A 17,432-nucleotide genomic window follows, 5' to 3' on the forward strand; every position below is an offset into this window, starting at 1 on the left:
AGAATTCTAGTATAATTTAAAGTGGTCAGACAAAATCAGTATTCAGTTGGAAAATATTTTCATAGTGTGTTCAATCTTATTTTAGCAGTAGGCGACTTTGATACAGGCAAGACATTCATGGTCTGAGTGGTTATAATATTGACATGTACATTTACGAAGGAGTTCAATATACATACCTACCAACTTTTCCGATCTGGGCGGGAAACTCCCGATTTTCGACAGTTTTTCCCGCCTCTCAATTATTCTATTATTTCTCCCGATTTTAGCCTATTTTTTGGTGAACTTCAAATATTTGTTTTCAAATCCTGCCATTTCAGTTTTTTTTTATTTTTTTTTTTTTTATGCCAGTGGCTGGAAGTCCTTAGCTCATTGGCCGCTTTCAAATGAAATATCTACGTTTATTAATGCGAGAAACGTGCGATGATTATTAAAACCTGTATATCGCAACGCGTATGTAGATTGTCATTCTCTCGTTCTCACGTGCTATATTCATGTTGGTTCACATCAGTCAAGTCGATTCTAGAGACTAGTCGCTAGATATGGACTCTTTTTTAGTAATTTAGTGACAGAATTTCAATGAGAAAGACTAGTGGCTTTTCTAGAGATTTTAGGAGCCATTTAGAGACAATTCTGACTAATTTTAATTTATTCCAATATAAATAAAATAAGAGTGTCTGTACATTTTTCAAAATTTAAAAAGAATGATATTTCAGTACCGGTCGTGACCACAGTAACGGGGAGAAATGCATGTTTTAATTTTCTGTAATTTCTGTCTGTATGTAGGTACGCCCATCACGAGAAAATGCCTGAAGAGAATTGAACGAAAATTGGTATATAAAGTCGGGGAATAAGTCGCTACAATCTAGGCCATAAATAATTGTATTCACATTGAGTGAAATGGTAGTTTAGGGGAAGGTCTAAAATTTCTCATATATTTGTTATTATTGGCCCTATCGATAAATACTACATAATTAAAGTTATTAAATTTCCTACCATTTATGTCTTATACATTTTTACTGTACCGGCGATGATCCCAAGAGATATTCATGGTTTTGGATTTTTGTTGCTAAGTCCATATCGGCGCCAAAGTACGAGAAAATGGGCGAACAGAATCTAGTGAAAATCGGTATGTGAAGTTGGGGAGTAAGGAGCTACAGTCTACACTATAAATAATTTTGTTCACCCTGTTCAAAATGGTAGTTTAAGGGAAGGTGCCAAAAATTTAATATTTAATTACCTATCTTACTGGCCATATAGTAAAGTAGTACATAACAAACGTTGTAGAGAGTACAATGTCTGGTTGTGTCTTGTTCATTTTTACCATACAGACTATAATAAATAGGTGATGATGATGATGATGATTAAATTGTGAAGAATGAGAAAAAAGTCATGAAGGAACGATCGCTTAAATAGTAATACAAGAGGGACTCGTGAAAGAAAGGACTCGCTTTACATTAGATGCTCTAATACCACAGAGTCGGAAGAAAACTGAATGTGAAGGGCTGCAATATAGAAAGCTCATAAAATTGATCAACAATTACATTACATTACATTGACCATTGTTTGTTGTGATGTTTTTTTGTGTATTCCTCTGGTTCATAATTTTTTTTATCCTGCTGGTACATAACACACTGGATCATCATAGTGTTCCAACTTTTCGATCCCTACTCTGAGGCCGTGATTGGAATGAGCAGTGTGCACACTTAAACGGAATGACACGAGTGTTTGCGGCTGTCTGCGGTCTGGTCATTCTAGCTCTGGAACTTTCAGCTGTTAGATTGACACTGTAGTACTTGATGATAAAGATGTTAATTCCCATAGGAACCTGAAATATTTGTTCTGAATGAGTGGAGAAAATGTGCTGTTTTCCATTTTATAGAATATTTCATGACAGCATTACTTTTAATCGTGACATTCGTACTAACGTCATTGTAATGACCTATGTTGACTTCAGTTGGGAAAAACTATAAGGACGGTCTTTCTGAGAATTCTGTAGCGAAGCACAGGTACCACAGCTAGTTATTTGATACAAATAAGCATTGAGCTTCACATAATCGTGCGGGTGTGTGGTGCAATATATTAATCTATGAATTTGCTAAGTAATGGCATCTAAGTACATAGCCGATTCACACGTGTGGAACATAAGTTCATCCTATTTTTGGAAGACTTGTCAGAGACCGATCATCTCTCGCATACCTTCTGTGAGGTAATAGAGATGTGTTTTTTTTTTTTTTTAGCCTTGTAGCCTCGTATAGCAGCAGTCAGGCTTTGAGACAATAAGTGTTATTAAAATAACATAGTACTGTATTGCGCAAGACATTAACAGTTTTGACCTATTGTACCCCCTGATTTTTGGTTTTGTAAATTTGGCAGGTATGAATATATAATGCAACACTTTTTTTCTTTCTAAAAGCAGGTTGGTTTTATTGAGGATTCAAATACACCATATTATTCCCCAATCCTTTTGCTACAATGCCCTATTTTTCGACATAATCTCCATTCAATGCTACGGCCTTATGCCACCGTAATGTGAGGGCCTCTATGCCTACAGGGTACTACTCGACTTGTTGATGTTGGAGCCAACGTCGTGCTGCATCGATAACTTCCCCATCCTCCACGTAGTGCTTCCCGCAGGGTACATCCTTCATTGGGCCAAACAGTTGGAAGTCGGAAGGCGTGACATCCGGGCTGTAGGGTGGATGAGGAGGAACAGTCCACTGAAGTTTTGTGAGCTCCTGTTGGTTGCACAGATTTGTGTGAGGTCTTGCGTTGTTGTGGAGAAGGAGAAGTTTGTTTGCATTTTTGTGGCTACGAACATGCAGAAGTTTTTTCTTTAATTTTTTTAGAGTAGCACAACACACTTCAGAGTTGGTTTCACCATGAGGGAGAGCATCGAACAGAATAACCCTTCAGAGTCCCTTCAGAGTGATGATGAAACGCCTCGTCCAGTGACTCAGTGCTTTTGTCCACTGCCAGGTCTCTTTAGACATTCTGCAAGAGCCTATGAATATCTGATGCCCTGGTTTTCTGCCAAAAGAAATTTGATAACTGCTCTGTTACAGACCCTATGTTGAAGGCTAGTATTAGCACTGCTACTTATCAGAATTTAATGAAACTCTACAAGACAAAGCCGGAATATTCAAAGATATCCCAAAACAAAATTCCAATTTTTAATACTGAAATTGGCTGAGAAATCCAATGTGTTGCATTATATATTGAAAGCCTCATATTAGGACATTGTACATTTTTTAAATCTCAGTTTGTAACTATTTACTTACATGTGTGTCTTTCATGGTTATGAAGTTATTCTGTATTTCTTGTCAATATCAGTTTTTTTTTAATTACCTAATCTTTCCTTAAGATTTGTTTTGCTGTAAATTTGTAGAACTGTTTGAAGTGTAAAAAGAACAATAAACATTTTTTAATAAAATGTGGTTCTTTCCTCATGCATGATATACTGTATTACCATATTTACTCATGTATTAGACCACCTCACATGCTATATAACCCCTGACTTTTCTGGACAAAAATTATTAAAAAACTTAAATGTGACGTATAAAATTTCCCCAACATAATTCATCAAAAAACGAGGATTCCACTTCGTACCAGTTTTTGTAGCACTACAATAACAGCGTAAAATTTTATTTGGAATTGTTAATTGACTGTGAAAATGTCATAGCTTCCTTTTGAGCGATATCTGCTGCTAAGCAAGGTGGGTTTTTTTTTTAGAGTAGAAACATCACTTGACAAGCAACTGGGTGAGTATCAAGCTGGATTTCAAAAAGGTAGATCCTGTTCAGAACAAATATTTAACTTAAAATCCATAATTCACCATAGGATATTGAATTCAAGACGTTGTGACTTATGTAGATTTTAAAAAGGCCTTTGACTCGGTTGATAGAGAAACCATAGATAAAACAATTTGTGAAATTGGAGTGAAAACTAAATTAACAAACCTAATACGTGAAACCCTTACTGACACAATTTCAAAGGTAAAATTTATGGGCGAGATATCCAAACCTATTAAGATAAATACAGGGGTACAGCAAGGCGACAGTCTGTCACCCCTTCTGTTCAACTGTTTTCTAGAGAAAATTGTAAGAATTTGGAACGTAAAGCTTAAAGAGAATAACATTTTGCCGGAACTTTGGCGAGAAAAAAAACAAAGGCATTGGAGTAAATTGCCTAGCATTTGGAGGCTATTTTGCTATATTGTCAGAAAACCTAACAAGTGCAACAACACAAATCAGTCTCTTGGAAGAAATAGCCAACAAGACAGGTTTAAGAATCTCCGTAGAAAAAACAATATTTATTACAAACATCAAGAATACTCCAAAATTTTTGGCAAGAGTAACGAAATTCTAATATCTGGGAGAAATAATTCAAGAAAATGGTTTAGACAAATCTGCAGTAGAAGAAAGGGTACACAAGATGTAAAGAGCATGCAGTATCACAAAGAATTTTTATAACAAAAATTGTATCTATAAATCTTAAAAAGCCCGCCTGGTGGCTATGATCGTTAAGGCGCTGAAGTCTAAAACGGTCTAACACCGAGGTTAGCCGTTTCGAGTCCCGTTGGTCGAAAAAAATTTCACCATCTGAATATTGGCCGGCAGGGTAGGGGAGGTGGTGGTATACAATTTCTAATCACTAGATTGCGTGCCAAAAGCCTGGATTAAATTCCAAACCTCTCCGCAGTGCTCATATGGAGTGAGGGCATATGACGCTGTTGATGGTGATTCGTCCGTCGGATGGGGACGTTAAGCCTTGAGCAGACCCCTTGGTGCTATTCGACAGGAGTAGGCTATGTGCCGGCACTGGGTTTCACCCTCTCCCTACTATCATATATCACGTCATTCATTTCATCTCCCATTAACTCCTCTGATGAGGTTGACGTCAGGAAGGGCATCCGGTCATAAAAAACCGCCACGACAAATTCATCTCACCTCATACCCGACCCCGTAGGGAAACGGGACAAGGGTTGGACAAACAAATCTTAAAATAAGGCTCTACACTTCAGTGGTGAAACCGGAATGCTTATATGCAAGTCAATGCCTGGTACTAAACTATAGATTAGATAAACTTGAGGTACTAGAAAGGAGAATCATGAGAAAAATCTTAGGCCCTGTAAAAACAGAAGTATGGAAATTAAGATCTAATGATGAAATATACAGGAACATGGAAAACGTAACAGAAACCATAAGAAAAAGGAGATTGCAATTTTTCGGACATATTTACAGAATGGATGATTCCGCATTAACAAAAAGGATTTTAAAGTACCTTTGGGGCAAAAAGGCAACAACTAGCTGGATTCAAGAAGTAAGGAAAGATTTAGAAAGAAATAATGTAAGAGAAGAAGAAATTATCGACAGAGAAATTTTTAGAAAGAGGGTAGTAAGTATGGAAAGATTCCAAGGAAGATTGAACAAGAAGCCTGGTGCAAAGTGGTCCGAGGACAGAAGGAAACGGCATAGTGAAAGGATGAAAGAATATTGGAAGGAGCGGAAGAGAAAATAACAAAGTATGAAGAACTGAATTGAAATTGGCACATGGTCCTTAGCAGGCCTCATTGGAAAGAAGTTGAATAACTTGAAAAATAAGAAGTGTGGTTATCTACCACAGCTTTCAGTTATAAAAAGCTGTCTCTTTTGCAGAAAAACAAGGTGTGAAGCCAGCTGCCAAAGAATTGTATATGCAGCCTAACCTGACCAGATATTGGCACAACCTCTAAGCAAAAAATCAGTAAATAAACGTGCAATTTTTTCATAGTAGGAGAAGGTAAATATCCAGAGATAAAATATGCTGCTATCAAAGGGTAGAGAAAGGTCCACCTATTCAATACCGTTAGATTAATATAGTATCTTAATATAATTGGTACTAGTTTCGACCTTGCTACATTAGGTCTTCAGCCATGATCAAATTGGAAACACATGTACACATATAACCACCAATAAAGAACACGTTTGGTATGTCTTAGGTAAAATCTAAATCTACTGTTTGATTTTTCATTACCTTGCTTATTTCCTTCCAGGCATTCTCTTAAGTTGTTGTTGCAATAATAGTTATGGGTCTTGTAAAGGAAATTACGTTTTGGAACTAAACTGATAAGATTTTCTGTGTCCATTATTAATTTGGCGAATAAACTATTACGAAACAGAAAATTCCTGACTATGCAGAAAACAGCAGACTTGCCATATGATGCATATTATGCCACCAAACAGCCGGCCGAATGGTCCCGATTGTCTATGAAGTTAAATGAATGTTGATAACCAGCTGGGTGTTGGTGGGAGGGGGCCTGGCGCACGCGCACACACACACACACACACACACACACACACACAGGGGCATTGCGATACCATGTGTTGGCATAAAATTGTAAGTTATTTTTATCTTTATACGAGCTAAACATTGTATTATTGTGTCACTCGTAATTATTACCTCGCATTATTAGAACGTAGCACAAGGATGAGGAGACATGAAATAAAATTCTCGCAGGGTAAGAAACTGTTTACGTTTAGATGTGCTAGTGTTGCTACTGCGCTTTTATCACTTGCACATAATACCCCAATACTTTCCCATGCACTCATTTCTGCAACTTCGAACCTGCATTTCTTTTCTTCATTGCCTATAGCATGAAGAAGATTAAAGCAGGAAAATAAACTCAATACCGGCTTGTCCATGCGGTACTTGCAAAACAGCCAGAAACTACGCCCATTGCCGTGACAATCAGTGGGGCAATATGGGCCTATGTATAGGTTCTAAGAATCTCTTAAGAATAAGTTGCCGGATTTCCCATTTGCTGCCGTTAACTTGAAGCAGGTGTCGGGGTGGTGTGAGGAAGATAGCACATGCTAACGAACTGTAGTACATATCTTGTCTTTTCATCTTGTAAGTCTTAAGTTATGGATTACCAAGCATAGTGTAGCGTTGTAATTAGTATGAATAGGAGTCGGTGAAGTTAGTTGTACTTGTAATATCAACGTACAAGCGTTTTAAGTGAAAATGAGCGGAACTCCGAGGAAAGTGATCAAGCGAAAGGCACTACAGTTAAAGACAAAGTGGAGATTATAAGGAAAGTGGAGTCATCTACACTTTCCCATGTTGCTTTGGCGAAGGAGCTGGGGATGCCGCCGTCTACTTTGAACGGCATTATAGCGAAGAAAGAAGAGATCTTGGCTTCTGCAGCGAATACTTCAGTAAATTGCAAGGAAGTTAAATCTGGAAAGTATGATGGAGTAGAACAAGCTCTGCTAATATGTTTTAAACATACCTTTGAGTGGGGGTATTGTCAAGAAGTAAGTATAAATAACCACCTAATCGATACTTTATTAATGCCTCAGGCAAAATTGAATAAAATTAAAACTTACAGGACATGTTTCGACCACTTAGTGGTCCTCTTCAGCTGTATAAATAAAGAACTGAAAAGAAAAACATTGACAATAAGCACAAATAAAAGCCAAAGAAATTGCGTGCAAATTAAAGGTACCTTTTACCGCGTTGGAACGGATGGCTGGACCACTTTAAAAATCGAGCCAGTATAATTTACAAAACAATTTGTGGTGAAGCAGAGTGTGTGGAGGAAAGGGGAGCGTGGAAGGAAACAGTTCTGCCTGCTAAAATAAGCAGTTACAAACCTTGCAGTGTTTTTAATCTCAATGAATTTGCACTTTTTTACCAGCTTATCCCAGATAAATCTCTAGTTTTGAAAGGAGAATCTTGCCACAGGGGAAAATTAAGTAAATTGCGAGTTACGGTATTGGTTGGTGCTAATATGGGAGGAATTGAAAAACTACCTGTACTGATGATAGGGAAGTCTAGGAAGCCACGTTATTTCAAAAATGTCAGGACTTCACCATGCAAGTACACCAGCAGCAAGTCAGCTTGGATGACATCTTCTCCGTTTGAAGAGTATATGCAGGCATTAGATGCCAAAATGGGGAGCCAGAACAAGATCATCATTATGTTTATAGACCAGCCTTGCTCATCCCAAGGAGTGGCCCCATTTGAGGACCATGAAGGTAGAATTTTTTCCGCCAAATACTACTCGGTACTACAGCCCATGGACCAAGGAATCGTTAAGGTATTGAAGGAGAGGTACCGAAAATCAGTTGTGCGCCATATGCTGCTACGCATGGAAGCAGGCAAACCCATCTACAAACCATCTCTTCTGGACACAATGCATTTCATTGCCTCCTCATGGGATTCGGTGGAGCCTGTAACAGTAGCAAATTGCTTCAAGAAAGCAAGCTGCGGTTGTGGTACCAACAGCATTGTTATGAAAGTTGGTGGTGAAGAGCCAGGGTGCTGGAAAACTATACAGGAGAAGATGGAGATTACAAGTATTTTTGACGACTTCACTGCCATTGATGATATGGTAATCACTTGTGCGGAGCAGACCATCGATGAGATCTGCAAGGAAATTCAGGCAGGAGATGAGGAGATTGAAGAAAAAGAAGAAGAAGAGGAGGAGGTTGAGGAAGAGAATCCCCCAAGATCATCTTACAGTGAGGCAAGCATCTGCCTTGAAAAACTGAGGCGGTTTATGGAAGGTTCAGCCAGTGTGCCTCACAACACATGGAAGGCAATGTGGGAAATGGAGAGGTTTATACTTCAAGAAAGCAGTAAAAACCTAAAACAGTCAACCCTGGACAATTTCTTTTCCAATAGGAGCCTAGGCTTTTGTGTTTGGAAATGTATTTAATGTCTAATGCAGTATGGAATGTATGGTTACCATCTACTGTTTTAATGTTCTTAGTATTTCTTCTTATCTCTTGTGCAAGGTTTTATATAATATGTTGCCTTCTCTTATCAAGTATTTTTGTAATACAGTATGTTCAATTATTTTACTGTATCTCTAACAAGGAAATCTGTTGGCTGTGTTTCACATGTATTCCAAAGTACAGAAAAAGTTTTCGGGCATTTCCCCTTTTAACCCTCGAACCGGTAGCTGACGATAGATCGGCAGGTGTGCGCCTATCTCAACCGCTGCTGATGATGGATCGTCAGGTCTAATTTACCGGTAAATACAGCTGGAAGAAGTGAGTTGTGAATATTTCCGTTAGATGGCAGCATTCGTCAGGCGTGTTTTCTCCTTGGAATGTGGAATGTTTTGGTGTAAAATACATCCATTAACGTTTGATATCTTTGAAACAAATGAAGGTCGCAGTTCGTACAACTTTGAAACACGATTTTGTTGTGACTTGCTTACGGTGCTTACTGTGTATTATGCACACACTATGGCTACATGTTCAGAGTTAAATGATGAAGGTATTGCAATAGCATTAAATGCATCTGTAAATTCAAGGACCACTGCAGCAGAATGGATAATTGTTGTGCCACCTGAAGTAGGTTATGAACACACGCCGGTTAGAACTCTTATCAACTACCGTACTTTTTATTGAATGATTCCCAAAGTATTAACACTATTCACATAACATTTGCATGTTTATCATCAGAATTAATTTCTCTACAAAATGTATATTTTAAAAAGCTTCAGAAGAACTGATTAGTCATTTATATTTGATGTGTATATAAGATATTTAATAAATTTTGGAGGGGGATTTAAAAGGGGCAGACAATTTAAAAAAATATTACATTGAATAAATACAATTTTTCAAATAATCCAGTTCATGCGAAATGTTTTGGTGTATTATATGTGCATATTCTGTAATACATCTGTCAAGTGACATACATCAGTTACTGCAAATGCGTGGTGCACACCCACCAGTTAAAGCTATTTCAACTACCGGTTCGAGGGTTAAGAAGTTTCCTGCTTAACACATTCAATGCTGAGAGACTGGATCCGGTCCCTAGCACGCTTCCCGCTAGTAGACGTGACTCGGATCTGGCCCACGTTGCCATGCCATTTCTAAGTAGTCAGTGTGAGCTCAGCTTTTGACGAAGACAGATCGTATGTCTTACACACTTGGAGTAGTAGTTGCGTGATATATTTTCGCTCGCCGTTCGTCGCTCACATCTTTTGGTGATTTCTTACGATTGTAGCAGTAGTGGGCCTATGTTCTAATTTTGAATGATATGTAATTGTTTTCATTGTTTGTGTGTGATGGCTCATTGTCGTGTTCGTGTCCGATAGTGATGATTTTACGAGTGAAGGAAGTGCTGATTCTGAAACGGAAAGTGAGGACGAACCTGAACTCAACCCAACCTGGTCAAATCGAACATTCAGCTTGAAGAATATACCCTTTAGGAAAGAAAACAAGCTACTAGTGCTGATACGGGGAGAAAACAAGCCAATTGACTGGTTTCTATTGTTGCTAGATAACAATTTTTGGAATTTGTTTGTCGTGAGACAAACAATTATGTGTTGTTTTGTGGGTGAGGCACAAAGGAGAAATCACGCATTGACATGGATGTCGATGTCAATGAACTAAAGACATTTTTGGGTTTGCTGATTCATACAAGAACAATGAGCAGACTCCAAGATATTGGAAAAATCGCAGGCTTTTCAACATTCCTGTGTTTCGACAGTATATGAGCCAGGATCGTTTTCTCTTTATATTACGATGCCTACATTTTCCCCCGGCTAGACCTGTCAAAGATGCCAAACCCCAGTCATTAGACAGGCTGGAAAAGGTGAGACAAATTATTGATTTTTCAACAATAAAATGTCTAGCATTTATCATTCACGGGAACTGTCCATTGATGAAGCTATGGTACTTTGGCAGGGTCGCTTGATTTTCAAGCAGTATACAAAGGGGAAACAGCATAAGTATGGCATAAAACTTCATGCTCTAAGTGAACCTGAGGATCTCACTTTCAAATGTATTGTGTATGCTGGAGCCAATGACCAGTTTTCTGGGAAAGGACACTACAAAAGTGGTCATGCATCTTTTGGAGAAACTTCTGAATAATGGCCATGCCGTGTTCATGGACAAGTATTATAATAGTTTTGCCCTAGCATCTAGATAAGGAATGGGCGAGCCCTGCCTTCGCAGGGCTTCACACATAGGTCTGTGAAGACCCTTTGTGTCCCTTAAACGGGTTTGCCTAGTCCAGCCCTAGTGCTCCTATACCAGTGTCTCGGATGTTGGCATTCCTGATGTCTTCCAGGCTCACAAAATGAGCCAAGATATCGATGTCTAGTGCTTGCAAGAGCCTCGCACTGACATAACCCATGCGCGGAGGTCTCTTCCTCCTTACCACATCTTCTACACATCGGCTCCTCACTGATTTTCATGATCTGTAGATATTACCAGATCTGGGATATTACCAGTTTCACACTTTGGAGTGACACTCCTAAGAAGGGCTGTGGGCCTATGAAAGGACCTTTTGAGCCTTGTTTTGCTAGTTTGTCAGCTTCATTTCCACTGATTCCTGTGTGCCCAGGGACCCATAATAGGGTAACTGGGCTAAGTTCACACAGCTTATCAACATCCTTTGGCATTCCCATACCGTTTTTAATGTTGTTCTAACTGCGCATAGTGCTTTTAACGCTGCCTGGCTGTCGCTGCAAATGGTGATGCATCTTCTTCATCCAGGCATGTTCCATACATGTACAGCACAGGCCAGTATTGCATATACTTCGGCCTGGAAAACAGTACCATATTTACCCATGGGAAGGGACAGCCTTGTCTTAAGCCCCCAGACCCCGGCGCCTGTGCCTGTCTCTATCCGCGAGTCATCTGTGTACCATATACAGCCCCCAGGCCTAAGAAGGGCCCCAGCATCCGCGGCCCACTCCTCCCTTGTGGGTATCACCACTGTGAACTTATAATTCAGATTAAAACTAGGGTTCATCAGGTTCCCGATCATCGTCGCAGGGCAGGTCTGGTGAAGCCTTGTAAGAATAGAAGCATGACCTCTATTCGGATTCTTTAAAGACCATCCTCCGAGTGACCAGAGGCGGTAAGCACTCATTCCCGCTATTTCCTTAACATATAAATGTAAGAGGGGAAGACATAGGATGGCCTCCATTGCACATAATGGTGTAGTATCCATTCCCCCTGTTATTCCTAGACACGCAAGTCTTTGGACACTGTTTAACTTGGTGGTCGCAGTTTTACTCTCAGAACCTGGCAACCAGACTAAAGATGCGAAGGTGATCGTGGGCCGTACAGTAGAAATATAAAGCCACTGGACCACCCTAGGTCCTAGGCCCCAAGTCTTTCCAACGGCCCTGCGACAGGGCCACATAATCTTGCGAGCCTTATCCACCTTATGGTTTATATGTTTCTTCCAAGTCAGTCTTGCCTCGAGGATTACCCCTAGGTACTTAACTGAGGTTGTCTTAACTAATTTTTTCCCAAATAGGAAAGGCTCTGACACGTGTTTTCCCATTTTCACACCAGGCAAATGCTGAGGCTGTACCTTAATTAAGGCCACGGCTGCTTCCTTCCAACTCCTAGTCCTTTCCTGTCCCGTCTTCGCCATAAGACCTATCTGTGTCGGTGCGACGTAAAGCAACTAGCAAAAAAAAAAAAAAAAAAAAAAAAAAAAGGCTCTGACAGTCCGTCTAGCCTCCTTCTGGTAAATACCACGAGCTCTGTCTTGTTGGGATTAACCGACAAGTCCGTGTCGTGGCACTATCTTTCCACCCTGTGTAGGGAGCTCCGTACGAGCTCTGAAACCATACTAGGGAAATTTCCCACCGCCATCAGGCTAATGTCATCTGCATAGCCTTGGGCATAAATTCCTCCAACAATTAACCTGGTAAGTAGTTCATCCACTACCAGACACCATAATGTTGGTGATGGTACTCTTCCCTGTGGACACCCCCTTTCTATATTAGCTCTCAACATTACTGCGTTGAGGGTAAACAGAACTTGACGACCCTGCAGTGAGGCCATAATCCATTTTATGAGCATCCTGCTCATGCCTCTTCTCTCCAGACTAAGTTCTATGGAGCCAAAGATGTGTAGTTTAAGGCCCCTTCTATATCTAGGAATACCACCATAGCTAGATGTTGCTGATCCAAGGCATTCTCCAGCCTGGAAACAAGCTGGTGTAATGCCGTCTCAACTGACTTCCCTGGTTGATATGCATGTTGATGAGGATGCAGGGGACAGTCTCTCAATACTCTCTCCCTGATATATCTGTCCACCAGTCTTTCCAAAGTCTTAAGAAGAAAAGAAGTTAAACTAATGGTTCTATAATCTTTAGGTCTAGTATATGAAGATATATATATATATATATAAATATATATAAGGACCTGAAGAAGTGCTGAGAAGATCCCATCCATTCCTGGACTTTTATAAGGGACAAAAGATTCTAATGCCCACTTCACCCTTCTTGGGGTAACAATCTCTGAGGCTTCCTTTCAACCACTTCTATCGGGTCTGAAGGATCCGCTCGATTCTACTTCACTATTCGTGACTACTGAATCTTGAAAGTGGGCATCAAGCAATAAGCTCAGGGTCTCCCCCTCTGTGGATGTATATCCACCCGAAGGCGACTCCAGTGAGCCCAGCCTTGCCCTTCCATCCAACGTTAGAATTTTATGAAGCCATTGCCGCTTCATGTTGACTCTTGATGGAGTCACACAATTGTCTCAAAGATTTCTTAGAAGCCTTTTTGACTTCTGACATGTACTTTCTTTGTGATTCTTTGTCTTTCTTGGTCTTGAAGTTTCCTGTATTTGTTCCAGAGCCTTCGTGTGTTTCTCCTCAGGTGAAGCTTCCTGTTACACGTTTTGCCTTAACATCTGGGCAGTTTAATTCATAAGAGGTAACTAGTGTCTGTGTGAGAAAACTCACACTGAGCTCCAGCTCCTCCTTATTCTTGATTACATTTGAGGGTCCTCCTTCCAGTCCCCTCCTCACGTCCTCCCTAAAAGACGTCCAATTGGTTCATCTAAGATTCCTGTAAGATGGTATCTTGAAGGAGCCCTCTATATGAAACACAATGTGTCTGTGATCTGACAAGGAAGGCTCCAAAGAAACTTTCCAGTCTTTAAATTCCTGCATGATTCTTATGGAACTCCGGGTAAGATCTATGATCCCCTCACTCCTATTATTGATGAAGGTAGGGGTATCACCTATGTTCATGATCTCAAGATCAGTTGTACATAGAAATTCTATGAAATTCTCTCCCCTTCGGTTTGTATATTTGCTTCCCCAAATGCTGTGATGAGCATTGGCGGCACATCCTGCTATGAGGTTAAGTCCTTGTTTCCTACAGTATGTCACCAGTCTCTTGAACTCCTCCAGCGGGGGTGGAGATTCAGAGTCTCCTAGGAAATATGCAGAACAGACAACCAGATCTCTTGGCTGTCTGCCCTCTTCTATCTCACTAGGACTGCTACAAGGTCTCTAGTAATGAAGCCCGGTATAGCCCAGGTGTTATGATCCTTGACTAGTATACGTGCTCTAGGCTTCTCCTCCACTACTCCACTGTATAGAGTGAAGCCTGCGCATTTTAGTTCCATGATACGTCCCTGTCTAAGCCAGGGTTCTTGTATCAGGGCGACCAAAAACCCACCTTTCTGGATACTTCTTATAAGTACCTTAGAGGTCCGCTATACAATGTTGTGCGTTTGCTTGTATGAAAGTAATCATTCCTTACCTTTATGCAATGCTTTACCTTATGCAGTCTCCGGAACGTGCAGCTCCGTCTCCCGCGATGAATCCTGAGGCTTGGCTGGCCCCGGCTCCTGTCCAGGCTCCTGCTCCTTGCCCCTGCTGGTCTGTGTTGTCTGTGGTGGGGTTGGTCCTCTGCTAGTCGCGTTTGCCTTCCACCAGGGTGAAGGTAGCAACATGCACCCCGCAGAAGATCTTCTTCCCCACCACTTTTTCCACATCCATGGAGTCCGTGCTGACCACAAGGCGGACAACTCTCTTCTCCTTGCGTTCGTAGATTCTCTAGCTGTTGGGATTTAGACCATGGTTCTGGCGTGCCATTCTTCACAAAACGACATTGTTGTCCTTTGGTTGTCCTGGTATCCAGACCATGACTCTCTTATCCATGCCCACAATTGTGAGCCTGGCTCCTTCCCACGGCTGCATATTTGTAACAAGACTAGAAAGCCATGCTACAGTCTCATCATTCTCTGCAATGATGATGGCCGCACCTCTCAACAGATAGCAGTCCAGGAACTGAGGCTTGATGGGCCCCTGCTCTGGAAGCTAATCTATCAGATTGGTGATAGCCTCCTCTACAGACTCCACCTGTTTTTCAGTTAGCCGCTGGTCAGGATATCCTACAGGCACTATGGCCATCGTGATCCCAGTTTTAGCTATCCTGGCATACTCCACCTTGGGCCTTTTGTGGGCTTGCCGATCTTCTTCTGGGGTTGCCCCCGACAGGATTCGTTTTCCCACTGGCGTCTTAGTGGGTGGAGTCCTCTGTGCCCTGGAAGCAGAGCCCTTTTCACGGTCCCGCCTTCTGTGCCCATTGGATCCCCCTGCAGTCGTCGTCGTCGTCGTCGTGGCAGTAGAAGGCCTCTCAGCTCCAGGAGTTAGGCCCTTTTTGACCTGCTCCCGGGCCTTTAAAGCCTTCTTGTACCTCCTCAGCGCCGGAGCGCTGTTTCTTCTTCTTCTGGACTAGAAGATTGTCCGCCTCTAGAGTGAGCTCTCTTACTGTCGAAGTTGTACTCCGAAGAGACCCCATCGGTTGTTGTTGAGCTGGTGTTTCTCTCGGAGGCCCCAGAGGAGTTCTCCGGTTTTTGGGTGGCTACGGTACTCGTGTAGGTCCCACGAGTAGCTAGGGAAATATAATGTCTGCCCAGGCAGAGCCCCGCATACCTGGGTAAGGCTACTTACTTTGAGAGGGCGCCAAGTATCTCGCAGGCTCCGTTCAAGACACATCTCCCATATGCCATGCACCCCCATCGACACGGGTCGCGTTACACCTTAGGGTTGGGCGGTGCTTTAGCTTCCTCCTCCTTGTATACCGAATGGTTACCCAATAGGGCTCCATGTGGCATCGCAAGAAAGGAGCTACTAGTCCCTCCCAGCACGCAGAGGATCTTCAATTGAAGAGGGTAACCGAGGTCGACTCCCTACAACTGCAGAAGCACACATGAGGGGGCCCTAGCGTCTAAGCTGCTGTCAGTAAAAACGCACACAGTATATGAACACTCTGAGCTGACCGGCAGCACAACCCTCCAATTGTGAAGACGGCAATACTGCCTAAAGTTAGAACCATCGCTCAGTACGCTGAGCGAATTGTGGTGGGCAGAGGGAGGGACGAGTGTGTGGTAAAATACATTTCCTTGCAATTTGAGAGCACAATGGTCACTGTCACAAATAAAAGGGGCCAAGCAAAAGAAAAACCTTTGCCAATATTGCAATATAATGTACACATGAAAGAGGCTCATCGGTGTGACCAACTCGAGGCGTACTATCCTTTCGAAAGGAAAACCCTTCGCTGGTACAAAAAAAAAAATTTTGTCCACATCATTCAGTTGATGGTCATCTTTGCTTTCGACTTCTACAACATGCACAATATCGGGCTTTGAAATCCCAAAATGGTTTTATACGACTTTCGCCTACAAATAGTGGAATCACTTCTGCCAGAGCTAGTCATCTCAGTCATTTTAGACTATTCACTTTTAAGCCCCTCTCAGCCCTCCCTCTCAATGAAGGCTGAACGAGGACTTAAATTGTATCCAGATCATCACAGTTAGTCTCAGCGACACATAAACAATGGATTCAACATTAATATGTTATTTTCCATTATTTTTATGTCATCCCCTTCCATTGCCAGCCCAGCAGTGTAGGGGTAGAGTGCCTGCCTCTTACCTGGAGGCCTGGGTTCGATTCCTGGCCAGGTCATTGATTTTTACCTGGATCCGAGGGCTGGTTGGATGTCCACTCAGCCTTCATGATTACAATTGAGGAGCTATCTGACGGCAAGATAGTGGCCCCGGTCTAGAAAGCCAAGATTAAAAGCAATGAGGATTAATTGTGCTGACAACACGACAACTCGTAATCTGCAGGCCTTCTGGCTGAGCAGCGGTCACTCGGTAGGTCAAGGCCTTTCAGGGCTGTGGTGCCATGGGGTTAGGTTAGGTTATCCCCTCCCGTTCCCCACTCCCAGCGGTATGTTTTATCACCATAGTAATTTTTTCCAGATGGTAAGTCATGTGTGTACCAAGTTTCATTGAGAGCTATTCTGAAACATACCCACATATATCCATAACATGGGATATTTTTACATTCATTTTCACCCATTCTCAACCTACATACCAATTGTGGCTGAAGTATGACTTAACTATACATAGTGTCACAGTCCAACTCAGCGACCTCGTAAACAATGTATTTCACATTTATATCAGTCGTTTTCGTTAATTCTTATACTTTCTCGCACCCGTAGGAGAGCTAATGTTATGTGTACCAATTTTGTTCAAGTGTTATGGTGGAAGAAACACACACAACATCTGTAATTTCGGTTGTTTTCTTCACCCGTTCTGACCCCCCTGCCGATTGGGGCTGAACTTTGTCTTAAACTGCATGCGGGGTGCCACAGTTCATCTC

The 17,432-nt window shown here is 41.6% G+C and overlaps 1 protein-coding gene across 3 annotated transcripts in view; it reads left to right on the forward strand.

Annotated features, from left to right (window-relative positions):
- Positions 1–17,432, forward strand: part of LOC136877345 (serine/threonine-protein kinase VRK1) — a 207,520-nt gene that overhangs the window by 159,792 nt on the left and 30,296 nt on the right. Inside the window, exon 11 of one of the 3 annotated variants that reach the window (XM_067151307.2) lies at positions 2,552–3,424. The exons of 1 other annotated variant lie outside the window; for it this stretch is intronic. In XM_067151307.2, the coding sequence (XP_067007408.1) occupies positions 2,552–2,571 (20 nt within the window). In that variant the 3' untranslated portion in view covers positions 2,572–3,424. Of the gene's footprint in view, positions 1–2,551; positions 3,425–17,432 lie in introns of those variants that run through there. One more of the 3 variants, XM_067151309.2, reaches the window with a different exon arrangement.

The sequence above is a fragment of the Anabrus simplex genome, chromosome 7 (genome assembly GCF_040414725.1).
Source record: "Anabrus simplex isolate iqAnaSimp1 chromosome 7, ASM4041472v1, whole genome shotgun sequence".
Lineage (NCBI taxonomy): Eukaryota > Metazoa > Arthropoda > Insecta > Orthoptera > Tettigoniidae > Anabrus > Anabrus simplex.